At 49.9% G+C, this 25,013-nt stretch overlaps 2 protein-coding genes across 3 annotated transcripts; one reads left to right on the forward strand and one right to left on the reverse strand.

Moving 5' to 3' along the window:
• Positions 1-65: 65 nt before the first annotated feature.
• ECSCR (endothelial cell surface expressed chemotaxis and apoptosis regulator) lies at positions 66-21,423 on the reverse strand. The gene is made up of 12 exons (XM_086621838.1): positions 21,366-21,423; positions 10,495-10,536; positions 9,882-9,932; positions 7,425-7,538; positions 6,871-6,918; positions 4,942-4,989; positions 4,262-4,360; positions 2,428-2,526; positions 1,786-1,822; positions 686-785; positions 581-584; positions 66-121 (listed from the first exon to the last, which is right to left on the reverse strand). The coding sequence occupies exons 1-12, from the start codon at positions 21,421-21,423 to the stop codon at positions 66-68; spliced, it is 756 nt and encodes a 251-aa protein (XP_086477964.1).
• A 1,364-nt stretch (positions 21,424-22,787) lies between these two features.
• SMIM33 (small integral membrane protein 33) lies at positions 22,788-24,683 on the forward strand. 2 transcript variants are annotated; one of them, XM_086621762.1, is made up of 2 exons: positions 22,788-22,846; positions 24,245-24,683. In XM_086621762.1, the coding sequence occupies exons 1-2, from the start codon at positions 22,788-22,790 to the stop codon at positions 24,681-24,683; spliced, it is 498 nt and encodes a 165-aa protein (XP_086477888.1). The 2 variants fall into 2 exon arrangements, with proteins under 2 accessions (XP_086477888.1, XP_086477889.1); XM_086621763.1 differs by lacking the exon at positions 22,788-22,846 and adding an exon at positions 23,585-23,604.
• The last annotated feature ends 330 nt before the right edge of the window (positions 24,684-25,013 follow it).

Consider the following 25,013-nt stretch of genomic DNA (forward strand, 5'->3'; position numbering starts at 1 on the left):
ATTTATATATAAAGTCCACCCTTGCTCTTTTCCCGAGGTAAAAAAACCAAAAAAAACCTAGAAAGTCACTGCTGCTTGTCACGAGTCAGCTTCAAGCTCTGGGCCCTTGGCTTCATAGCACCTGCAAAAAGAACAAAACATGGTCCATCAGCAGCCTGTTTGGGCCAGCAAAAGAAGTTAAGTGGTGTGTGCCCTGAAACCCAGTCCCAGTGGTAGTTTAGCTTTAAAACAACTTAAAATTATGGGAATTACTCATGGAATGGACCCGAGAGTACTGATGGGAGTGTGCTCCAGCATCACCTGTGCAGCAGGAGTGTGGTAAGCTTGGACTAGAGGGTGAGACAGACCTTGGCTTCACTAATGCTGGCTTATTTACCTCTTCATTTGCCAACAAGCCACTGTGGCTCTGATGGCCAGCCCTAGGTGATGGCACCTATATGCATGAGGTATACTTGGCACCTTGAGTTCAGGCAGCTTGGATAAACCTGAGATGGGCACCCAGACTTTCACCAGGCTCATTGGAACCAGTTTGGACTTCTAGGAGTTTGATGGCAGCTAGTTGTTTGGTTTTTTTTGTTACATTTCTGAAGGAATAAGAGAGCAAAGAAACACCGCAAAGGCATGCTCTTATCCAGCAAGAGAAATAATGCCCAGCTAAACCAAAAGCAAGGTTTAAGAGGGAAACCTTTTCTGACGGTGGGTAACTCATGCTGTTGTTCATGTTGATGTTCTTCATCGAGATCAGAGTGATGCTGTTATCCTTCTGGCTTGCGCCTGCCGAGCAGCTGTCCAGAAGAGAAGGCAGTATTAGCTACTCTGGAAAATGAGAAGGGAGTTTCTTTGCACGCAACTGAAGGCAAACAGGCAAGGCTGCAGCTGGCTGCTACACGGGGACCAGGGTTGATTTGATGCTGTCCTGATGCAGGCCCATCCGTAGAGCCAAATTCCCCATCCCCTCTCTGAACACAGGTTCGGAGATCTCTGGGGAAACAGGCAGTGCCTTCAGACAAATTCGGACGCGGTGCTGGTTTGCCTGGCAGAAAGCACCATTGCCACCTGCGTCGCTACTTGTCGGCAGAACCAAGGAGCAGTTTGGTTCTGGTTCTCAGTGACTGAATTACTTTCAGCCATTACCAGAACAGAACAAAAGGAAACATTCCTGTGTCCCTCTGTCCTTCTTTGTCATACAAAGGGAGCCCTGGTGATTTGTACGTCCAATGCTGCTGCTCATGCCTTACCAGCGTCTCTTTTAAGAGTGAGAGTTACAAGCGTTAGGAAGGTGGAATTCCCCTTTCTCCCTACCCCAGCCCCTCTTCTTGGGGAGCAGTGGCAGACCATGGGGTTGAGATGGACCATCCTCCACTTGGTGCTTCCCTTCCAAAGGTCTCTGGATTGGGGCCCCTTTATCCTGCCCTTGCTAGGTAACAGTAATAGGTGTCTTGGAAGATATTTTTGGGGACCTGATCTCATCTCACTGAGGCTGCTTTGAGATCCAGAAACCCAGTTTAGAAAGAAAGACAAGCAAACTGCTTTTGGAAGGTGATGAGGCTTCACAGGTATCAGTGCAGCTTTGAAATGAGGCCCCTAAATATCGAACTTCTACTTTTGACTCTGTCGGGCAGAGGATGAGGTGCTATCAATGCTCATTTTGGGTTTTTTACCTGTTTCAAAGACATCTTGGAATGTTTCCTGAAATAAGCAAAGCAGCCTCTTTTCCCTGCTAAAATTAGTTCTGGAATAAAATTGGCATTTTCAATAGGATGTGAATAGTGTGAGCAGCCTTACCTCTCTGATACCATGGAGGTCCCTGGTTTCTGTTTGTCTGGAGGGAGAAAGGCAGTTGGTGATGCACAGGAGGGAAAACATCACAGCCACGCAATAAAATAGGTCGGATATATTCAGAATTACGTTGTACGGGGTTATAACTGAAATCCAGATGAGATCAAAGGCACCACGGGGGATACCTGAGAGGTGATTAGAGAAAATTCCTCAACTAATGTGATGTACAGGCAGAGCAGAACGCTTTGCTGCCTGTTTAGTCCCTAGCGTCCTGTGGTCTTTTGGCAGTTGCCGTCTTGCTGTAGAGCAGCCTTGCCCTCTGGTGGGCACTGCTTAGTGGGAAATGGGATTCCTAGGGAAAAGGAGTGTCAAACTCCATGACTTTTGCTGGAAGAGCTGTCCACCTCTGGAAATCCACGCATTTAACTGCGGCGAACTTGAGACTGTCTCCTTGTGCAGATGGATCTGGGCTGGGGCTCTAAAGAGGTGGTCACTCTACATTCCCAACTGCTGAATCCATGTTCCAGTTTGGCTTCAAAACCTCCCCACTGTTTAAGCTTTTTAAAAGCATCTTTTAGGAATTGTCAGATCCATGTAGAAACTGAGGATTTTTTGATTAGGGAAAGACAGATCACCCCAGGCAAATACCTTCTGCGTCCTTGGAGCGGTTACACTTGAACCTCAGGCTGACCACGCTGACCAGGATGATCACAACCACGATCAGGATAACGATGAAGCTGATGACACCTGGGGATGGAGGAAAGAGCTGTCTGGGACTGATGTCACGATGTGCCTGTCCTCTGCTTCTGGAGTAGCAGAGAGACTTTGACTGTCGTCAAAACTTGGGTAGGAAATGAATATTTTCATTAAAATAAGCTGAGAAGTAAGTAGCCACCAGAGTGAATGGCTTTATCCTCTTGTTTTCTAGCCTCAGAGGCTCCTGATGAATAATTAATTGTTAAATCAGGCAGTGCTGGGAGGGCAGAAGTCGGCTGATTACACTGGGGATTGATTGAAATCAGTATGTCCCTACTACAGTTGGTAAATCTTATCCTAAAAGTGTGTGAAGTTGGATAAATACCTAACGTAACGGGGAGAGACAAGCTGAAGACTGTGCACAACTTTCTCTGTCTCATAAACCAGCGGCCAAGTGCAGATTTGATGGTGACATCTGGCCTCAATAGATCAAACTATTCTTTGTGTGGGAATCTTGTCCTGTTAAGGCTGCACAGGGCTTCTCGTGGCTTCCCTCGGAGGATATTAGCAAATGAGACTTAGCAAGTTAACGCTTGACTTATAAAAGTGCTTCTGAAATAACATTTTTTTCCTGTAGTGTGATAGAAATGAACAAATTGTTTTTTTCCACTCGTCTTCATGGAGGAGGGGGACAGCATAGCTCAAGGCAGATCATAGAATCACAGAAGGGTTTGGGTTGGAAGGGACCTCAAAGATCATCCAGTTCCAAGCCCCCCTGCCATGGGCAGGGACACCCTCCACTACACCAGGTTGCCCAAAGCCTCATCCAACCTGGCCTTGAACACTGCCAGGGATGGGGCAGCCACAGCTTCTTTGAGCAACCTGTTCCAGTGTTTCACTGCCCTCATTGTAAAAAGTTTCTTCCTTAGATCTAATCGAAATCTCCCCTCTTTCAGTTTAAAGCCATTACCCTGTGTCCTGTCACTACATGCCCTTGTCCAAAGCCCCTCTCCAGCTTTCCTGTAGCCCCTTTAGGTACTGGAAGGCTGCTAGAAGGTCTCCCCAGAGCCTTCTCTTCTCCAGGCTGAACAGCCCCAACTCTCTCAGCCTGTCTCCATAGCAGAGGTGTTCCAGCCCTCGGATCATCTTTGTGGCCTCCTCTGGACCCTCTCCAGTAGCTCTATGTCCTTCTTGTGTTGGGGATGGGTCTCTTAAATCAACCCTGAGCCTATCTTCAAATCTATTGCCAGGTTAATGCTTGGGGGGTCTCTTGCTCCATCCTTCCACAGTATGAAGGGTGTGGAGGACTCGTTTGCTTCCTGCCAAGCAGGGTGCAACTGTGCAGGGGAAGGCAGTAAGGCAGGGTGGGAATGAAGTCCCGACAACTTTGCAGGGGAAAAAATTGCCCAGCCTTCCAGGTGGGTAGCATATTTGTTTTAGACACTATCAGGGAAACAAAGGCATCGCATGGGATCATTTGTGTTCCAGTTTTGTCCTAACATGGAGCTGGGGCAAACACTGGTGCTGGGAGCAAGACCCCAAGCTCAGGTGTAGCCATGATGGACTGTCAAATTGTCCGTTGTTTACTGGGCATGGTTGGGAGAATTTATTAGGTGCTTATTGCCTGCCGGTGACAAATCTTTTTCTCAAGGATTTTCCCTTGCGCTCTGAAAACTCCAGACTCAGGAGCCATCACCAGGAAAGCATCTTTGAAGCTGGGTGTCCAAAACAGCATGGCCTGGCAAAACAGATCCCCCTCCTCTCCCCAGGTTGCACAAGACCTTACCAAAAGCTGCCACCGTCAGTGGTGATTTATCATCTGTTGGAGTGGGCACAGGCAAGTAGTCAGAGGAGTTCAGTGTTGGGGTGACTGGCTTTGAGGCGTCTACAAGAGAGGAAAAAGGTAGCTTTATATAAAAGTCTTTCTTCCAAGGTTGGAAAGAGAATTCCTAGCAATGCTAGACGATCTAACTCGCACTTTGTTGAAGAGAATACTGTTGGATCCTGGCCAGCCCCATCAATGTTAACAGCAAAGGGACCAAGACCTGTGTGGGAATCAGCTTGCCTCGGTGTGGCCTTTTACTGACAGCCTGAGAGCACCTGCAGGGTTTTCTGCTGAGGCCCTAGTGATGAAGCTGAGCATGGCAGGTGAAGGACTGATCTGGCAGTGTGCTTGCGGGGGATGGCTTGTCCTGTCTCCCTTGTTTTACAACCTTTTGCCATGGTGGCACCTTTTCTGCCGTGACTCACAACCCCTGTTCCCCAGCTGACCAGGTTGTCCCAAAAGCTGGTACTTTGGAGCTTTACAGGCTTTCTGTGAGCTAGATGGGATGGCCAGCATCCCTCAGGTACTCCTTGGCTGTTCACCATGCTGCTCTGAAGACAGCAGGCCTTGCTGTTGGCTGTGAGAAGGGCTGTAAAGTATCTAGTGATGACCACCTCTCTGTGTAAGAAGGGAGGAAGCACCTCGAGTCACTGATGTTGCGGCACTCTCGCTTCTCTTGGGCTCTTGACCTGCACAGAGAAACGCAGAATGTGAGTCTCGTCCTTGAGTGTCATCTAAAAAGCAAAAGAATTAATGGGCATGCTGGAGAGGAGAACGGATTCGCAGGAGTGGTAGTGATATCTGGGAAAACATGGAGTTCATACTCGCGCTAAAACCTTCCCACCAAACATACTTTGTACTGATTTCCATGTCCAAGTAGAAACTCAGGGAATAAAAATTCAAATACTCTTCTATAAACTGTTCAGGTTCTGCAGTCCCAGATGCAGTTTTTTTGGGTGGACACAGCAGCTGAATGATGGAAGAGTGACCTGGGAAGGTTATAGATTTGCTATTGCTCATAAACTTTGAGACTGAAGAAAAAATTCTGCTTAGGGGAAGAAATTCTGCCGAATTTGGGTGTGGATTGACTGTTCAGCTTGTCGTGGGGCTGGAATTAGTGGGTATGCTGTTGTGGGTTATCTAGAAGTAGTTAAGCCAGTTTGGGTTGGGCTAACTTGTATGTAGTCTAGCTGTGGCAGCATAGGGGTTTGTTCGAGCGAGGGCTCCAGTTCTCAGTGGGATGAACTGGCTCATATGAAGCTATTTGGTTTGTGACAGCTGCTTCCGATGCCTCTGAGAGCAAATTTCAAGCTAGCCTGTGTGCTTCGCTTGTACGAAGGAAAAAAAAATCCTTTGCTGCCTCCTGGTTGTGTTGAATGGCAAGATTATCCACATTGGCCTTAGCGAAGAGCTACAGGCCCTGTCAGGAGACAAAAATGATCTTCAGAAGATCATCTGTAGGTCAAGTGAGATCTTCTTTCCTCTTTTCCCATCCCCAGCTTCCCAATAGCAGCATTGGCCAAAAGTCTGTGCTGCCTCGAGAGGTGTGAAACAGCTCCTGGCACTCTGCAGTGGACTGCAGGGTGTGCAGCTGAAACTGGGGTTCCTGTCTTGCAGAAACCACCACTGTCAGAAGAAAAAGGGGAAATGGTATGAAATAACAAAAAATAACTGGTTCAGAAACAGGTAACCACACGGAGCAGAACTGTCCTGAGAAGCAGGGACAGGGACTGCTGCTGTGTGATTTTTTCACCAGTCATCAAACCCTTTGTTTCGTTCTGAAGTTGTTCTTCTAGCCGCAGGCAGTGGGCAGAAGCTGTGGTTTGCTGAGCCTGGCATGGATACCCTGTCCCTGGGAAACACTGGGTCTTACACAACAGGAGACTTCACTTTTGGAAGCATCAGCAACATTTCTGTAGTCAAAGATGTATGGAGCTTTTCGGATATACAGCAGGGTTATAATTAATAGCAGTCTGCTCTGAGGCAAAGGGCTCTTGGCACAGCTGGGCACAGGCATGCTGGCTGGGCATCTGTGCAGGCAGAGCTGACCATGAGTTTTTCACCTTGCTTGTGTTAGAGAAGATCTAAGAGGCACTTGGAGAGGCAGATTTTTGTCTTGGCCATTGCAGATTTTTGAGGCTGAAGCTTTAACGGGGAATCAGCTCAGCTGTCAGATTTCAGTCTTCCCACTCTCTTGGATTCTGCCCTTCTGAGAAAACTCCTACTGAATTCTCTAATTTTTGTTTACAGGCTGGGCTAAGCAAACTATCAAAAGCAAAATTATTATTTTTTTTAATAAAAAGGATGTTAAAAGGGCTCACTTTTAAGGATATGAAAGACATAGATCAGTCTTTCAACAGTCCAAGTTCATCCCAGGCAGAGGATGTTAAGCGCACTTGGTCTTGTGTTTTATCACTGCTCGTAAGGATACCAGTGATGATTTTGGGGGTTACTGGTGGCTCAACCCCAAGATAAAGATGTGCACAGATAGCCTGCACCGTGTGAACCAAGCAAGCTAATTGCCATCATGTTATCCAAACTTATTGGTACTCTATAAAAGCACAAAGTACCTTGAGTTGGTGAAGCTGCTGTGCTTCTGCTTCCACTAGACTTTTCATCTGGATAAAGAAAACACAGGAAAGGAGAATTAACTTTTGAAGCTGCTACTCATTGTGCTATGGAGAGCTGTTGGGTTTCCATGGGGTAAAAAACTTTGTTTATGTGAGACTTCCCTCCAAACAAATGTCAAGATGTCTGGCTAGCAAGTTGTGCAGTCAATTTAGAGAGTGTCCATGAGAGGTGAGCTTGGGAGAGGTCTGCAGGGGAGGCTGGGGTGCCTGTAGCTCCTCCACAAAATATTATGTGGTAAAGCATGATCTGGCTTTTCTGGCATGGGCTTGCTGTGCAGCTGCCACATCCAGGTCATGGTTGTGTCCAGCCCGGTGCTTTTGGGGAGCTGAAATGAGCTGGTTTTTTAGCAAAGGCTCAAAGAGATTCAAAAGTTGGCGCTACTGAATAAGCCCAGTCTCTCTGATGCTCTCGGTTTTGCTTGGATAAGGATGGATACATAAACATCTTCAGACAAAGCTCTGCCCAAGCAGAAATTCAAGTTCTCCACACTTACCTGGCACAGTCAATGCTAGCGGTGTTGTAGCGTTGGAAGAGGATTTGGCTGTAGGAGTTTGACCCACAGATGTGAGATTCAAATCGGCTGGTGGTGTTGATTTTACTGAAGGCTCTGGAGAAGAAGCATAGCATTACTTGAAAGAGCTCTGCTCATGACGAGCTTTGCTCAGAAACAGCTTGGAGGCGGGCATGGCTATTGCAAAGAGTCCTCAGACTCCTTGGGAGTTATGGAGGATCTGCTAGGGAAAGCACAGGCGTGAGTAGATGAGGAAGTAGCTTTTGTCCTGCTCAGAGTCCAGGAGCTCTCACACTTCACCCTTAGCTTTTGCTTTTTTCGGTATACAGAGGTGCTGAGCTGGCAGAGCTCAGGAGACACGTGGAGAAAGTCTGCTTTCACCACTTTTTTCCCACTTTGAAGGTATTTTTACCACTGGACACTGGCTGGAGCTGCCTGGCACCCACGTGTGTGTTTGCTTGTTATCTGAAATGCTAACTTTTATGTTTCATTTCTCTCTGAGTCTCTAAGCATAAATAATTCAGTTCTTGCAGTGGTCTGGAGGCTCTGTCATCTTCCTCAACCTGCTACTCAAAGCTGCACAGCAAGAACATGATCCAGAGCAAGATGTGAGGGGGGAAAAGCTTTCAATAAGCCCTCTGCAAGCAAGAGTGGATCACCAGCTTGGAATTTATAGGCAAGTCCCTTGTCTAGACTTCTCTTTGCTTTCCAATAAAAAATGAGAAAAGAGTGAAAATGGTTTTAGAGGTTGTTGGTTTGGGTTTTTTTTTTTCCCTTTTATCCAGATGCTTCAATATTTGAATATTTTATTTGATGCTTCAATATTTGAAGCATCAAATAAAATTCAATATTTGAATTTAGAAACCAGTTTCTTTTTTCTACAAGGCATGGAAGCAGAATCTGAGATCTTTTTTGAGATCTTTTTCCTTTATATTTTTGGGGTCCCTTTGGGGAGGTAGCTATGTTTGGAAAGGCTTTTTTTTATTCCCCACTTGACATAGAAGAAAGATCTGTCTCCAAAGATCCAAGTGGACTAACAGATGTGGATCTGGAGTTGGAGAGATCCCTTCTTGTGTATCTTGTGTATTTTCAGATTGAAGTGTGTAACTTTCTGCTAACACCTCCCTGCGCCCACTTGCAGGGCTTCTGCGTGACCACGCGTGCATGATAGTGTCCTGACGCTGGTTTCAGCAGAGAGGGAGAACGGGAAAAAGAGAATAAAGTGAGGGGACTCCTCAGAGGTTCTTCCTACTTTTAAATATTTTTCTGTCTTTACGAGTGATTGCTGTTTCCGTGAAGGTAGATAACAAAGCAAAGGCCCCAACACGAATAACTAAATTAGATCTGAGGGAGTGTTCAGTCCCGGTGCTGACACAGACGTACCTGAGTTTAGGACAAGCCTCCTCACGCCTCCCCTGTTCCTCTTGGGGAAACGGGGAACATGTTGACCTGTTGTATGGGAGGTGCTGAGGGTGTGCAAAGCACTGAAAGTTTTTAGTTAAATTAAAAAAAAAAATGTGGTCAGGCTTGTTGAGAGAGTAGAAAAGTAAATGTAACGCAGAGAAGCTCTTACAACAATGGCTTAATTGCTGTTACTTCCACCCTGACACCAGGAGCCAAGGCCAGAGCTGGTGCGTGAAACACCGTGTGTGCACGTACTGCACACACCTGATGGTCCTTAGGTGGAAGAAGCAAAGCACGTGGAAGAAGCGAAGCAAAGCAGGAGGATGTAGCAGCCTGGACACCGCCCAGCCTGGCTGCTTGCCTGGTCTCCGGGCAGTCGCATCGTTTGTGCACGCAAGGTATGAAGCCCAGGCTTTTCCCGGGGTTGTGATCTGCCAGCCCTGCTTCTCCTTATTCATTTAAGTGATTTTTCTCCGTTCTTGCTCACACCTGTACCTTGATCCCTCTGGGGTGAGCTGGCTGGATCGAAAGCCCTTACGCCACAAAATTTCCTTCTTCCCCACTGTGGAGAAATCTTTTGGCTGCTGCAGCATCCTGTGAAGGTTCTTTCCCTATGCAGGTTAGCTAAAACACCTGTGGCTCGTTACACTGGGAAAGTTACCTTGAAACAGGTGCTGTAGCATTCAGCCAATCACTCTGGGAGATGGATGGTCAAGTGACCAATAGCCTTGACCCATCTAGCAAACCATGTGACTCCTGACTATTTAAGGCAGGGTGTTTACTCCTAAGGGGGAGGCATTTCCTCCTGAGTCTTAGAGGAGTGTGGGCCTTCCTTAGAGTAAGCCTGAAGCCTTCGCATTAGAGCATTGGTCTACTTGGAGCCACCTGAAGCCTTCCAGCTGCAACACCCCACCACTCTTCTGATCTAACCTGCTGCTGCACAGCCCATTTATTGCTGGATGTCCCAGCTGGACTGAGGCTCAGACCAGTTACAAGCCCCTGGGCTGCACTCTCACATCTCCAGATGAGCATTACCTGAGGTATGGTTCTTTACTTCAGGGCTGTGTGTCGTTGATTGGGATTGACCTGGAACACAAGCAGAGAGACATGGAGGTGACATCTACATGTGCTCCTTTTTGGTGGGATCCCTGTAGGGAGGGTTGAATGATGGGCCAGAAAGGGTGATGGGGACAAGAGATGGTAAGGAGGGAGTTTGTCACTGGTGTGCCTGTAGGGACCTTGGCTCTGAGGATCAGTGGAGGAGAACATGCTGACAGAGGACTGCTAGGAGCTAGAGGGAACTGAGAGCAAAGATGAGGCAGGATCCCTCTGCTTTCACTGGGTTTCCTGAAGCAAAGCATTGCTTTCTTCCAGACAAGGTTGGGGGCAGAGACTAGAAAAAGGGGAGCCAGACAAGGTCATCCCCTGGGACGCAGGGCCCTCCATGGCCCCTGAAGATCTCGGGGTGAATGGCGGTAGATGGGGTAGGCAGAGGTGGGTAACACAGAGTCCTGGGAAAAAAGGGTGGGAAATGGGTGGGAGTCCTGAATCTGGTTCCCATTTGTGGGCTCTCCATTTGCATCCCCACATGGGCACATGCATCCACATCCAAATAGAAGTTTAAAGCAGATCACAACCCAGGAGGTACCTGTTACAGCATGGACAGAGGAGTCTGTGGTGGTCGTGGTACCTGAAATGAAAGAATAAGAGTATTAGCGGTGCTAATTTGTGACTGTCACTAATGCATTGGTTTTCTTACTGATTGTGTGGTTTGGCTTTTCCTCATCTTCTGTAGGAATGACTTTGAAATACACAATTTCCCCAAAAGCGTTAGCAAAGAAGTAGTAGCAAACATAGTGTACAAAACGCTCAGGTTCTGAGTAGTTAGTGCTGGAGTTTATTCAGCCAGGATAAATGTCCTCCTCCCAGATGGAGCTGAACCCTTCAGGGATCTGTCTTCCTCTGCTCCAGGGAAAATGCAAGGCTGTGTAAATCCATAGGGTCATTTCTTCCCCATGAGCTGTTTGCTTCAGCTCAGTCTTGGCAGAGGAAGGCAGTTTGACCTGTGTTCTGTAGCTGTTTAAAGAATTAAGACATACGTTTGATCGCTTTGTTCCCTTGAGACCTTAATGAGTGGATGGAGGAGGTTTGTAAAGGCTTCCAGGAGCCAGTGGGACTGTTTTATTTCCTATCTCCTACCTCTGATCCTTCTGTCCTTTGTATTTGCATCCTGGGAAGCTGCTTAAAGCCTCGTGCTCATGCAAGTCTGGATGCAGTGAGGGGGCTGCTTGGGGACCAACTCAGAGCTGCCACCCCTGGTAGTGGTAGGTAGTTCAGCAGGGCCATGTAGGACCTACTCTTTCCCAGAGTTGTAGGTGTTGCACTGAGTCCCTAGTTTCTCAACTGTTTTGTTTGTTTTTTGTTGTTGTTCTCTTTTTTTTTGGATTTATGACAAAGCATCCCTTCACCAATCCCCCATGTTGCCTACTCTCAGGATCCCTGGTGTTTTTCTTTAAGCCCCAGCTCCTCGAGTCCTATGATTAGATGAGATGCCAATTATAAATGCTGCCGTGTAAAATGGGAAAAAGAAAAGACCAGTTCCTCTACTCGGGGACAAGAACTGGAAAAGGTAAATGCACTTTAAATGCTCAAATGAAATCCAACTGGTCTGACTTTGGGTCTGTCGGTTTTGAAATGCACATCCTAACTGGTATGTTCAAATGGTTATTGCTGGTGATCCCGGTGCTGTCTGTAGTTAAGATTAATGAAAGAAACTACATTACAGCTACAGAAACCAGCTGAATCCGATCCCACTGGTGATCCATCTCAACAGAGTCCCACGAGAGCTGAAGGTTTTGGACAAAAAGGTACAGCAGTGAAGGTTGCATCCTTCCAGCCCGCCATCCCCTTGTAACGCCACGTAGCTCCATTGCAACAGTGGTCAGTGATGAGGTGCCTTGTGGTGTGGCAGGAGGGGAGACCCAGCAAAGCAGCACCAGCTGTAGCAGAGCAGTGCTTGTGTGCCCATTTACAGCCAGAACCTGTCCTCCCTGTACATGAGATTCATCTCACCTGCTGCTTTACATCTCTCCTGAGATGCCTGCAAGAGAGCTTGTCTCCTGGCTCTATTTTTCACCAAAGAGAGAACCAGGCACTTCTAAAACCCCATTGCTCTGACCTGTTTCGGAATTCTACCTTACTACCTGACTGTGCCTATTTCAGATTTCTACCTTACTCTAGCCATGGCTAGAGGATCCACAGCCTGCAACATCCTGTTCCTCACGAGGAGCCATAGAGGCGATGTAGGTGATGAACTTTGTGGTGGGTACCTACGCTGTAGGTGTCTGAAGGAGGTCAGATGAATGCCCTGACATCTGGAACGAGACCCTTAGCACCCAGCATATGTGGGTTGTCAGGCCTTGGCTAAGAGCCCACCCCTGGGACCGTCTGGCTGTAGTGAGCTCTTGATTGATCTCATTTTTCTCATGGAACAGTGCTGGAACCATAATTGTTTTTCTGTCTGAGGCTTTATGACAATGCTCCCAGCCAAACAGGAACCAAAACAATGTGTAAACCATGGTGAACACATTATAAAACATGGTCTTTAGAGACAGGATTTGGCTGTGAAAAGCAGACTTGACTTTTCAGATCTTTTCCGTGTTTTTCTCTTCTAGCTTACTGGGCAACAGACTGGCAAAAGTGACTTGTTTAGTCCATGAAAGAGGAGACATGATCAGATCTTTAATTACACGGAGAGGAAGAGACTAATTGGTTTTCTAAATCCATTGGGAACAGGACCAGAAAACAAGTACTTTAACTGCAGCAAGGAAAGGGGAGACTGGGCAATAGGAAACTGTCTTGACATAAGAATAGTGAATTGCTAGGAGTGACTGCATAGGAGAATTATGGGATATCCTCCTCTACAGGTTTTGAAAAGCAGGTTAAATAAATGTCAGTTTAGAAATGCAGACAGGATTACGGACAGGTGTAACATCACTTGCTAAATCAACTAATATAATGGAAAGAAAGATCTTTTGGGCATATGGCTGCCCTTCTTAAAGAGGTAGAGATGCTTCTTTTGAGGAAGGGGGCTGCTCCTCTTTGCAGCCCCATCGCCTGGGTGCTGTGGGGCACTGCCTGCTCCCCAGGGCCCAGCTGACTGCATGGAGAACATGCAGTGACTTGGGCTGTTTCCATCGATCCCAAGAGTTTGTCAAGTTTTCTCTTTGTCCCTGGGCTTCCTCTTCTTAAACAGCTTTACAACACAATTTCTGGAGGTTGGTTTGCAAATGCCTTAAGGCACTCTGCATACATTCAGCACAAAAAATAATGTGCTGAGATCACCACGGGGGCAGCTATCCTCTAGCAGCTGCCAAACTCAAACCAGCTCCTCTTTCTCCAAAATTCCCTTGCAGAGGCCATTGTCTTGTTTGTCTGTGGGGTCAAGTAGCTTCTTGTAACACATTTTCTTTTTTAAATCATCACAGGTGCTTTTTATTGTACACGGCATGCGAAAGCATCAAGAATAGCTGAAGAAAGACCTATTGTCTGCACTTAGTCTTTGTCGAAGGAAAAAGGGAATAAAGGTGCTGAGCTGGCTGCTTATTCCACTATTTTTGGTGCAGCCGAGAAGCAATCTGAGAGCTTGAGCAGAGCCTTGAGGGACGGGAAGAAGCTGAGGGTGAGGGAGATGACATTGCCCTGTCTGCTATCCCTGCTGGGCCCATCCCATGGGCTAGCTCCAGCGTCCGCAGCGCTGGGGCGAGAGGATGAGGATCATACTCAGTGCTTTCTTCTGCCAGAGCTCAGCCCTTTGCTGCCAGTCACACCAGAGCACTGGCTCGTAAGGAATTCTCCGTTCGCAAAACTAAGCATTGGGGTTATTGTAAATAAGATGAATAATCCGTTTTTTTCCCAGTGCTCATTCCCTGGAGTTCATCTGGCCAGGCAGATGCTCGCCCTGGTCCGCCGCCTTTGAGCTTTGCTGCGGAGAAGCGACCGGTCTTGCTGTGAAGAGGCCGAGGGACGGAGATCCCTTTTTTTTGGCACTTTACTCTGGAATAAACAGTCCAGGCTTCTCTAAACACAACCGCCCGTTATCTGAAAGCGGAGCAAGTCTGGCTCTGCCTTCTGGCCACTGCTGCTTGTTATGCCTTCCCTGCCAACTCAAACAATCAAAAGTCCTGTTAGATCGGGCGTTTGCCTTTGGTGACGGTCCTTAGCATCCCCGCGGGAATTACATCGGAGGAGGACGGACGTGCGCGAAGCAGGAAGAGACCCGAGTCCTGTCGTGGGGCTGGGCGGCGGGATGGGTGCGAACAGCGAAGCGCCACGTGTCGCGGCTCCCTGCAGACGTCCCCGAGGGAATCCCGTGCAAACGGTGCTGGGAACGCTTTCCTCCCGCTGCCGCTGCCAGCGGAGAGCCCTGGCTGTGTAAACAGCTAATGAGAATAATCGGGACGCCGCCAGCGCAGCTGTAATTGCAATAAACATCAAAGCCATTCAGGTGACTTGCCAAGATCTTTGTTGCGTGCCCGGGTGCAAGTGATTTGTAGCCGGATTGTGCAGTTGGAGGTGGAGACGGGGAGCTTGCTGAGGGATTTACGAGGGGAAACAGGGCTTTCTGCTCTCGCTGCCATGGGAAAGCCCTGATTACCCACCGGAGCCGTAGGGCTGCAGAGGAACGTGGCGGAGCTGCGGGTGCATTTCAGCTCTGACTCGGCCTTAGCTGCTTTTCGGTTAATTTTTCCAGAAGATGAGCAGGGGGATTTTGGATTTCTGTTATTTTATTTTTATTCTGTTAGGCTGAGATCAGTGCATTCTTTCCATAGAGCCTTCTCTCACGGCAGCGGAGACGTTCCCAGAGCCAGCAGCTCACCCTGCTCTCTCCTCAGTGCGAAAAGAGTGATGTAAAACAAACAAACAAAAAAAGCTGATTTTTAGGTATTCCTTTACATCAGCACCTCTGTCCAGCAGCACTGCTGTAGCAGAGACCGTGCCAGCTGTTGGAAACACTTCAGCAAGGTTTAGGTGAGGCTTAAGAAGGGTTCCTGCTGTCCAGCCTGTGTTTATGGGATGGAGTCACAGCGGGGGATCTCTGGCACTAGCGTGAAGGCACTGGGACTGCTCCTGTCTGCTCAGACCTGCTGATGGAGAAGGACCATCTGTCCCCCATGATGACTAACACTGGGCAGTTTTGGGGGAAGACGTGGTGATGTCCCTGTCCCCAGGTGGCGCGTTGTGTGGCAGGGAGCTGCCGGGCCCACGTGGCGATGCGCAGCCATGACCTCAGCTTGCAGGTTGCAGAAACAAACGCTTTCAGAAGAGACCTCGCGACCTAAAATTAGATTTTTCCGATTGCTATATTGGCACTTCGGTCAAACGGCCCGTGACAAAACCACACCGACTGCTTAACGCGAGCGCAGCTGCTTCCTGGGTGGAACACAGCAGCTCTTGAAGCAGAGGGGAGCAACACCACCCAATTCTTAGGACTTTTGCATGGAAAAAAAGCCTGGTTTAGGAAACCTGGAAAGCAGAGAGCTCTGCAGAAGCCTAGGTTCTGTCTTAGCAAGCACCTAAAAAAGGAGAACAGGGAAGGTGGAAATTGTGGAGGAGAGAGGGGAAAAGTGATGTTACGCAGGCTGGATAACTGACAGCCTAAATCAGGTCCCACATCCACAGAGGTGTTTAAGCATCTCATTCCCAAATGACACGGAGGGTTTGGCAGCTCCTTGCCAAGCGATTCTGAATTGTAATGACTCGGCTGAAGCATTACGGAAAATTTTAGAAAGCCGGGAATTAAACCCGGATCTCATCAGCAATTAAAATTAATCTTAGCCTTCCTCTGCCCCTCCTCGAGGGCTGCACCCAGGCCTGGGCATCTTCTCTGAGCATCACGCTCCATGCTCCTCTCTGGCGAGCTGTTCTGGAAGCAGATTGTAGCAGAAGTCAATTAAAATCCCACTGGAATGTAGAAAACAAGCTGGGAGACAAACAATGTGGGGAAACTGCGTGCACGGAGCGGGCCCTGCCTCATCACTGTGCGTGCCAATGTCTGGTTTGTCCATGAAAAGCGGTCGCTCCTGGAAGACGAGAGCAGCACGACTTTTCTCCTGCCTGTGCTACCGCTGCTCCGTGGTGAGTGCGGAGCAAAGACCTGCTCCACCAAATGGCTGCACCATCACTCTCCCAGTTACTTAGTGGTTTCAGTTTTCTTCACCACCTGCTGGTTTTAGAGCTCTGTGTTCACTCCTGGCCTTTGTAGCGTTGGTGCTGTGGGTCCTGCCCTTCTCCTGGCTACGCTGCTCCTAAGGCTTGACACTGGGTCTGGGGTTTTGGAGGAGGAAACCACTGCATGCCCAGTTCAAATGAAAGATGGGAGGACCACCTATCCAGGCTTGATGGAGGCTGGAGCCCAGTGTGTGCTTTTTGCCCACCTACAGGGTTTTTTTAAAATAATAATATTCATCAGCAGATCTCAAAGCTCTTTACAGAGCAGAGAGGTAGTGTTAGCTCTTTGTTTTCTGTACATGGGGAAACTGAGGCACAGAGGAAGCATCACCAGTTGCAGGCTGGTTCAGCAGCGTTGCTTTTGCACCTGGATGAGGCTACCAGCCAAGGTCCTGGGTTGCACAGGCCGCCACACAGGTGGTCCTCATCGGTTTGTATGATTTTGTTCCAAATGTTGGGTGCTCCAGCTGCTGTAGGAGACCTGCTTCTGTGTTTACCTGTAGGCTACACCTTGAACAGGGGCCCAGCACACGCGTTACCATCCCCTATAGCAGCACCGCCAACGTGGTGGGTCAGCGATAGGTGCCTACCAGGCACGTCTTGCATCCCCCAAGTTCATGGAGGCTCTTTGTTAGTGTTTCCAAGTTTATTCACAAATTTTTTATCCTTTCTAGCAATTCTAAGACTCTCCAGGTTTATCTGGACGTTGCTGGCAGCAGGCAGGCTGTGCAGTGTTTGTGAACCACCATGCAGGAATGTGATCTGCTGGGATCGGTTCAGCTCCAACCTATTGACCCAGGAGACAAGGTGTGTCAGGGGCTGGTGGCAAAGAGATTTCTCATAATTCCTGTTCTTTCCATTTTCTTTTCTGAAGTTTCCTGGCCTGAACCCTGGGGAGTGGCTGAAGGACACTGCTGCCTGGATGCAGTCACTGCAGCGTGTCGGTGCTGGGGAGGCACCATGCAGCTGCTGCCTGAAGTGCCGAATCTTGCAGAAGTGGCAGCTAAAGCATCTTGGCCTGACAAGCTTCATCTGAGTCCCAGATTTTAGGTGAGTGACTCTGGTGATATCACCTAGGCTTTATTCCCAGATTTCAAAGCACTTTATGAAAAAAAGTCCCTTTATTATCTCTGCTTCGTATCTGGGGAAAACAAGGCACAGGAGCGTTATGTGGCTGTGTAAGTGGCAGACACAAAGCGCAGAGGTCCTGTGTCTCCATCCGGTGCATCGTCAGCTGTGACATGTTTCTCCCTCATTTCTAATCACACTAATTTCAGTGTGATTCCAGGATTTTTAGTCCCTCCAGAGTCACTTCTACCTAGTGTACAAGAGGAGCTTATTGACTTGTATGTCTGGAGCTGCTTGTCCAGAGCTGAGCTGTCCTTGGGAGCGTGCACAGTCTGCAGGTTGTGCCTGATGATGGTGGGAAAGGTGGGGAACACCAACTTTGGGTCCCCTCTCTTGCCCAGAACCAATGGTGGCTGTTGCCAGTGCTGGAAGGGTTTGCCTAGCTTGCTCCGGAGGGTGCACAGACATGCTCCACACCTCCACTGCCCCCTCTTCCACATTTCTGCAACAAACAGCTCCGAATGAGTTCTCTGCCTCCTCTTTATGTAGGGTGGCAAGCCCAAGCTGCTAGCTTTGCTTCTGTACTACGATGTCCCTGTCCCATCACTGTGTCCTGGATCAGCAACCTTGATCTCAGGGAGTTTGGTCCCGATCTCGTGGTTTCTTACCAGCCAGTGGTGAGCAGATTCTCCTTGACCTGTGAAATCCAGCTGCTAGCAAGGCAGTGTTATTTGACTGCATCCCTGGTGTTTCACCAGGTTTGTAGGAAGTTTCAGGAGCTACTGGCGTTAGGGGCAAAGTCTCCTTGAAGCTTGTCTATCTCCAGACACCACTACAGCCAGAGATACTAGAGGTGACTTTGCTCCTTTCTGCTGTGCTGCGTCGATTCAGCTGAAAGGTAAAACCACCCCCCTCAGCCCGTAAATCTACAAAAAAAAAATTGAACAGAAGGTTCCTCCTTGTTATAGTGGTCGAGTCACAGAATCATAGAATTGCTTAGGTTGGAAAAAGACCTGTAAGATCATCAAGTCCAACTGTTAACCCAGCACTGCCAAGTCCTCCACTAAACCATGTCCATAAGTGCCACATCTACACGTCTTTTAAATACCTCCAGGGATGGCGACTCAACCGCTTTCCTGGTCAGACTGTTCCAACACTTGACAACCCTTTTGGTGAGGAAATTTTTACTAATATTCAGTCTAAACCTCCCCTGATGCAACTTGAGGCCCTTTCCTCTCGTTCTACTGCTTGTTACTTGGGAGAGGAGACTGACCCCACCTTGCTACAACCTCCTTTCAGGTAGTCGTAGAGAGCGAGGAGGTCTCCCCTCAGCCTCCTTTTCTCCAGACTGAACAAGCCCAGTTCCCTCAGCTGCTCCTCGTAAGACTTGTGCTCCAAACCCTTCACCAGCTTCGTTACCCTTCTCTGGACGAGCTCCAGCACCTCAGTGTCTGTCTTGTAGCGGGGGGCCCAAAACGGAACACGGTATTCGAGGTGTGGCCTCACCAGTGCCGAGTACAGGGGATGTTCACTGCCCTAGTCCTGCTGGCCACACTATTGCCAATACAAGCCAGGATGCTCTTGGCCTTCTTGGCCAATGCTGAGTGGGCTCCTCTGGGCAGTGGAGTAATGAGACCTTCTAGCCAAGGCCTGGCAGTGGTGCCTTTTGCTGGTGCTACACGAAGCACAGATCTCCCTTCTCCAGCCTCGGACTTAAGCCCACACCTTGGGCTTCCCAGCAGGAGCGTTCCTGGCGTTGGATTACCAGCACCGTCCCCTCCAAGGACACCTGTTGTTGACTCACCAATTGTAAATGGGACATAATTCCTGGAAACCATCTCTGGGCAGATTTGCAGAGTCATCTGCGGGGTTTCACGTTACTAGAAGGGAGCAGTTTGTTTTGTGAACAAACATTTCTCCTACCTAACCACCTCCTGCTTTCTCTTCCTTCTTCCCTGGGTCAGGGTTGTGCTGGCTGCTCCTTTTTGGCCAAGGACTCAGTTTTAGGATGCACCAGATGCCCTGATTTTAGGATGCAAGCACTGCCTCGAAGGTTTCCTGGTAGCTCAATCTCTGTCCTCTAGCTGTGCCCCCTGTTTTTGACTATATCAAAAATATATATCAACATACTTATTTATTATCAATATACTGTGCTGCTCGTGGCGTTATCCATCCACTGGCTGTGGCACAGATAAGGAGAGCAGTGGATGGAGCGACAGTGGGAAAATCCTGCTGGCTTCTTATCAGCTTCAGGGAGGAATTTTTCAGTGGAAAGCTTTTGTCTGGAAAATGCCTGCCCATTGTAATGGAAACCGTTCATAGGAAGAGGTTTGTTTGGACAAATTTTCTGCTAAAGTGTTTCTGGGGGAGGAAAAACAGGTTGGAAATGTTCCAAACCTTCAGCAATTTCAAAATAATGGTATTTGAACCTCCCTTTGGAAATAACTGTGAGAGCTCAGGAGTTTAAATTAAGAAATAATAAATTCATTAATAAACTTTAAAATAAAATTAATATTTTTTTTTTTAACTTGCACAAAGTTAAAAAAACCCAAACACCTGTGTGGAAACAGGCAGGTATTAGTTCCCAGCCAAAGCAAGTTCTGTCTCTCCTGCAAGGTTATTTCCACCCCCTCAGGTGCAGGGAGACCTCTGAGCTCCTCTGTCTTGCACAGAACCGTCCCCCCCCTCAAGTGCTACACCACCTTAGTGACCTTGCTATAAAATTAAACACAAAATTAAACAAGCCATTTCAGAACTCTTGGATCAATGCAAAAAAGTGAGACAGAATATGTGACAGTGGAGAAAGCCTTTTTTTTTTTTTTTTTTGATGTAAGGTGGAGGGGCGCAAGTGCAACATCTTGGTCCTGCTGGGGTCCGGCGCTACCTGCTGGACACACATCTGCTGAGAACAGTCCCTGCCCCGTGATTTTAAGGAAACTGCAGAAGACAAAGACAACGCACCCGGGACCAAAGGATGGAGGGTGGCATCCCTCCCACCTGGTGCTGCAGCAGCCAGGTCCACCTGGGAGGTGCATCTCTGGGGACAGTGCAGCTGGGGGGCCTGTGCAGCGCAGGGGGCTGGATCCTGGTGTGCAGCCGAGCCAGAGATGTCTGACAGCCTCGATGGCATTCCTGTGCCGTGCAAAGCATACCAAGTAGTTTTAAGGAAAAAACAGCGTTCTGGGCAGGCCCTAAGAGCATCGGAGTATGGCCAAGGGGCCTCAAAGCCCCTTGTCTGATACCAGGCACAATTTGCCCCTTTGCCAAAGCCAGCAGTATCGCCCCTAATTAGTAAATGAGTTTTCCAATCCGTGTGCTCTTACTTCTCAGAATTACACAGCAACTAACTGAACTGTTTTCTATGTTCTCTGCCTTTTAAAAATCCTGTTATTCCCAGCACACTGGCTATAACCCATAGGCAACTTCGAAAAACTTTGGAGACACATGATTTTTAGGTGTTGTCTATTAGAAGCAGCGATGATGTTGCAGTCTGTATTCCTTTGGTTGCTTTGCAGGCCCTAGCTGCTACAGCTGTCAGCAATGCAAAAGGTGCCTGATGATGCAGGAAAAAACAACCTGTCACCCTTCAAAGCAGGAAACCGGTTCCTTCACCCCGCACCGTGACCCACGTGGGAAAGAGAAGTTAGAGCAGAATTACTACAGTGAGGACAAGGCATAGAATCATAAAATCTTTTAGGTTGGAGAAGACCTTTAAGATCATCGAGTCCAAGCATAAACCTGAAACTGCCAAGCCCACCACTCAGCCATGTCCCTAAGCATGGTCTGCATGAGTCTTGCACATGGTCTTTGTGTTTCTGTCGACACAAGAGGAAAATTAAAATCAGCCAAGGGTAAAATACCTTGGAGGAAGATTGCGTCCTGTACATTTAAATGTTCTACCTTTATGCTTATTTGACAAAAGTCACTCACTAAAAAATGCCTCAGCATCGCAACCTTCAGCAGAAACACTCTTGCTGTTAACCAGGAAACAGGTTCTTTTATTCCAGTACCATCAAATAAACCCTGTAAACCTAGTACAGCAGCATTTTTCCCAGCAACCTGACTCCTGCCACCCCTGAATTTAAAGGCTGAGCTTTCTGATGGCAGCTACTACACGTTTGAACCTCTAGCCCGTTCCCTTTGGTGCCTCTCGTGAAGCTGGGCTCCCCACATCCCCCCGTCCAGCTTCACCCTACGCGGGGAGCGAGCGGAGCATCTCACCTCGGAACAGCACGCAGCCGAACAGCCAGAGGAGCGGATGGACGGACGGAGCCAACATCTTCTCAGTGGCTTGTGGCTCTGCAGCCCCACGAAGGCTCTGTCCATCCCGGGAGGGACGAGAGGGTGAGGAGCGATTTGCCTGCCTGGGCTGACTCTCCCAGAGCTTCCTGTTAAAGAATAGAAGGAAACGAGCTGAATCCACAGGGGAACTGTGTTTTTTAGCCCATTATGGTCGGAGAGGATGTGAGACATCGCTTACCGACGGCAAAGGAAACCTCGCCATCAGTTTGTTGGGGATTCGGCTCTCGTGGAGGGGGAGAGCGGCGGCACGGCGGGCCTGCCTTGCTTTGGGCCTCAGTGGCTTCCTTATGGTGCTTGGGTTTTTTGGGAGATGCTGTTATTTGTGGTGAGGGTGTGCATCCCAAGTCCAGTCCGCTCAGCGTCAGCCGTGAGGGCTGCAGGCTGCATTGGTCCTTCCTGGGCAAGGAGCTGCTGGAGGAGCCGGTCCTCCCCTCCCAGCTGAGAGAGGATTTCTTAACATCTCCAGGAGGGATTTGGGAATATTTGCTCCTCGTGGGGCCAGGGTGACTCAGCAGACAGTGCTGCCCCATGCCCCACATCTCCTTGTGCAGCTCCAGTGAGTCCGGGCACCAGAACGTGCTGGCTTTGGGATGCTGGTTTTCAGGTAGCAGCAGCATCCTTCCCCGTAGGACATGTGGCACGTGCAGGCTTGACTTACCCCAACCTCAGTTCCTTGACAAGGGGAGGAACTGGAAAAATGGGCTGGTCCTGCCCCCCATCCAGCCCAAGGGGTTCAGAGTGTTTGGGTTCTTGGCCCCAACCTTGCTATGCACTTGTCTGCGCACGTCCTGTCTGTCTGTCTGTCCTCTACTGGCATTGTTTGAACTTTGGAGGTAATAAGTTGCTCCATACTGGATGTGAACAGGCGTTTGGAGCGGGGAAGCCCCCTCTCACAGCCCCCGGGAAAGCCACAGAGCCTCAGCTGAGGCTAACGGAGCTGCTCCTTCACAGGGTGGAGCGTGTCTTTTGCTGCCGGCAAGGTCCTTGCTTTCCACGACTGGGAGTCAGCAGCAGGGACGGAGGGAGAGATGTCCCGTGGACTGTGCAGCTCCTTATGCTTTGGTGGGGTCTCTTTGAACACCTCCAAAATCCCAAGCAAAGTGTCAGGCTAAAATCAGCCAGCATCAGGCTGCAGCCTTTGATTTACAGAACCTAACGCAGCCTCCCTGCCCCATTTTTTCTCTCTCTTGCACAGATGTGATGCCCAGAGATTACGCTGTAGATTAAGGTTTTACTGAATCCTGAAATGAGCACAAATTCCCAGAAGCTCTTAACGTGTGGCCAGATCTGCTGGATGTTTGGCTGGATGGGGGAAGAGGCATTTCCCGTCCTGTCCTTCCCATGTGCAGGAAAGACGGAGCCCAGATATTCACCCCAGCTTGTCTGCTGAGAGCCTCCAGGTAAGAGCAGTGTTGTTTTGGGATGGAAAGACGGGGAGATGTGCTTCGGAATGGCTTTGCAGACATAAAGCTCTGGAGGATCCATCTTTTCTGCTCTAAGATGTGCTCGGGGTCACCCCAGGTGCCAGAAGGTCTGACCGCATGGCATCCCCAGACCAGGGGGACGGTACCCACCTGTGTGCAGGGGTAAACGCTGCCGGAGTCGAGGGCATCCCTGCAGCCTGGCTCGTATGGCTGCTGCACGAGGGGAGAGATGTGCGAGCACCAACCTGGCACTGGCTCCTGCCTGTGACCCCGAGCGAGGCCCAGAGCTTCGCCATGGACTCACACCACTGCTGGTGAGGGTCCTTGGAGCCCGCAGCGTTGTGTGGATACGCTTGTGCCGGGCTGTGCGAAGAGCTCACGTGCAGAAGGGTGATTTCTTTACGCCGTCTTCTTAACCGCGTTAAATTTTAACACCGAGTCGGTGGAAGGAGGAATGTTTCCTGTGGTTCCATGGCTGGGGGTTACGTGTGTGCAGCCGAAGGGGTGGTAGGTGCTTTCTCCCTGAACAAAAGGGCGCTTGTCTTGCAGCGGGCGAGAGGAGGGCTTTTTTTTTCCGGTGTGTGACAGCGAGGGAGGGGGCGGCAGTGCTGATGTGGCACCCGGCGAGGTAAGGGAGCACCTCTCCTGCCCACGGGATGAGCAGGCGCTTCCTCCTCTGCCCCGGGGAATCCCGGGGGGGTGTGGGGCCGAGGCATGACGTGGCAGCTTCCGAGGTGAGTCCGGCTGCACCTACGCCAGAGAGCCATCCTGGAGGTTTTTCTGCTGGTCCTGCCATCAGCTTCCCAGCCTCACCACTGGAGATGATGATTCCCATGCAGCGGGGATGCCGAGGTACCCCTGCGGGGCTGGGGAGGGCTCTCCCACCCTCCTCTCCCCGCCCCCGCTGCCCCCTGCTCCCCCCGTGCTGCCTCCCATGGGGTTTTGTGGCTGTGGCGAGGGATGCCTCGCAGTGTGTTTTGATGGGATTGGGACTCCCAGGGAGGTCCTTGGGGGGGTTTGGTCTTGGAGTAGCACTGCTGGGCAGAGGGTGAAGAGGGGAGGGTGCAGGGCTCCCCTCCAGGGAACAAGGTGTGGTGGGGAGGGAAAACCCCCACGACGAAGATGTCCTGGACAAGGGGACACAGGGCATCGCCTCCCTGGCTGAAGGTGGCCAGGGCACCGTCCCTACAACCCCAGCTGTAAGCACCAAAATTTAACCCTGTCCCACGAGCCTGAGGGAGGGGGCACTTATGGGATGGTTTCATTCCCTGGCAGTTGCAGGCAGGAGCTGTCGACTCAAGGGCAGGAGATAAGGACATCAGGCAGCCTCTGCTCGGTGGTCACCTCTTTCCACCCTGCATTTCTCTGTCCCAGGTCAGCCTGCTCAGCCATGAACACCTCTGCGCCCGGCAGCCAGCTGAGGCAGCCTGAGCCCCAGGACGCAGCTGCCTTCACCCCCGTCTCCGTTGTCAGGAGTGTGACGAAGAAATCGGATGCCCTGCCCATGATCTCTGTGATCGTCGTCATCTTCGTCCTCTTGGCCGTCTTCATCATCGTCGTCGTGCACTATGGCCCTCACCTCCGCACCGTCCAGATCACCCTCTACCACGAGCCCATGCCGCAGGACCTGAACGATGGGGTGCACCTCACGGACTGGAAGAAGCTGGGCTCCCAGAAGAAGCTGCTGGCCCAGCCTTGCCCGCGGGAGCCGGGCAGTGTGGATGCGGTCGGGGTGAGCTGCCAGTGCTCCTGCAAGCATCACCTTCCCTGTGGGAGCGCTGAGCCCAACGTCATTGAGATCACGTACCTGTGACAAGGCTGTGGCCCACCTGGGCAGGACTCAAGGGACCATGTCCCGCTGGAAAAATAGCAACTGGGATGTTAGCTTAGCCTGAGACTCACCGGTTGCCACACACGGAGGTTTTAGCTCCCCAGGATTGTGTCTTTCCCCAGGTAGGCTCAGATAGAAGGTTGTGTCACTGCAGTAGCCCATCATCAGCCCCCAAAAGCCCAGGCCAGGGGGACTACTGTCCCCAGGCAAGAGCTGGGTCCCCAGCCCAGGCTCTAGGGCTGGATCAGCCTACCTGGGACAGCGTTAGCATCTCTTCTGGTTTTTCTCACCCTGGTTTTACCTGTCCCACGC

Source organism: Tauraco erythrolophus, chromosome 16 (assembly GCF_009769465.1).
Source record: "Tauraco erythrolophus isolate bTauEry1 chromosome 16, bTauEry1.pri, whole genome shotgun sequence".
NCBI lineage: Eukaryota > Metazoa > Chordata > Aves > Musophagiformes > Musophagidae > Tauraco > Tauraco erythrolophus.

Bases quoted from the DNA above. Each gene is read 5' to 3' on its own strand.
- ECSCR (XM_086621838.1), bottom strand. From the start codon at position 21,423: ATGTTGGCTCCGTCCGTCCATCCGCTCCTCTGGCTGTTCGGCTGCGTG. The intron at 4,990-6,870 runs GTACTTTGTGCT...TTCTCTGTGCAG, and splicing joins AGCAGCTTCACCAACTCAAG to GTCAAGAGCCCAAGAGAAGC. The intron at 1,823-2,427 runs GTATTTGCCTGG...TTCTCCCTCCAG, and splicing joins CCGCTCCAAGGACGCAGAAG to ACAAACAGAAACCAGGGACC.
- SMIM33 (XM_086621762.1), top strand. From the start codon at position 22,788: ATGTGCAGGAAAGACGGAGCCCAGATATTCACCCCAGCTTGTCTGCTG. The intron at 22,847-24,244 runs GTAAGAGCAGTG...TCTCTGTCCCAG, and splicing joins TGTCTGCTGAGAGCCTCCAG to GTCAGCCTGCTCAGCCATGA.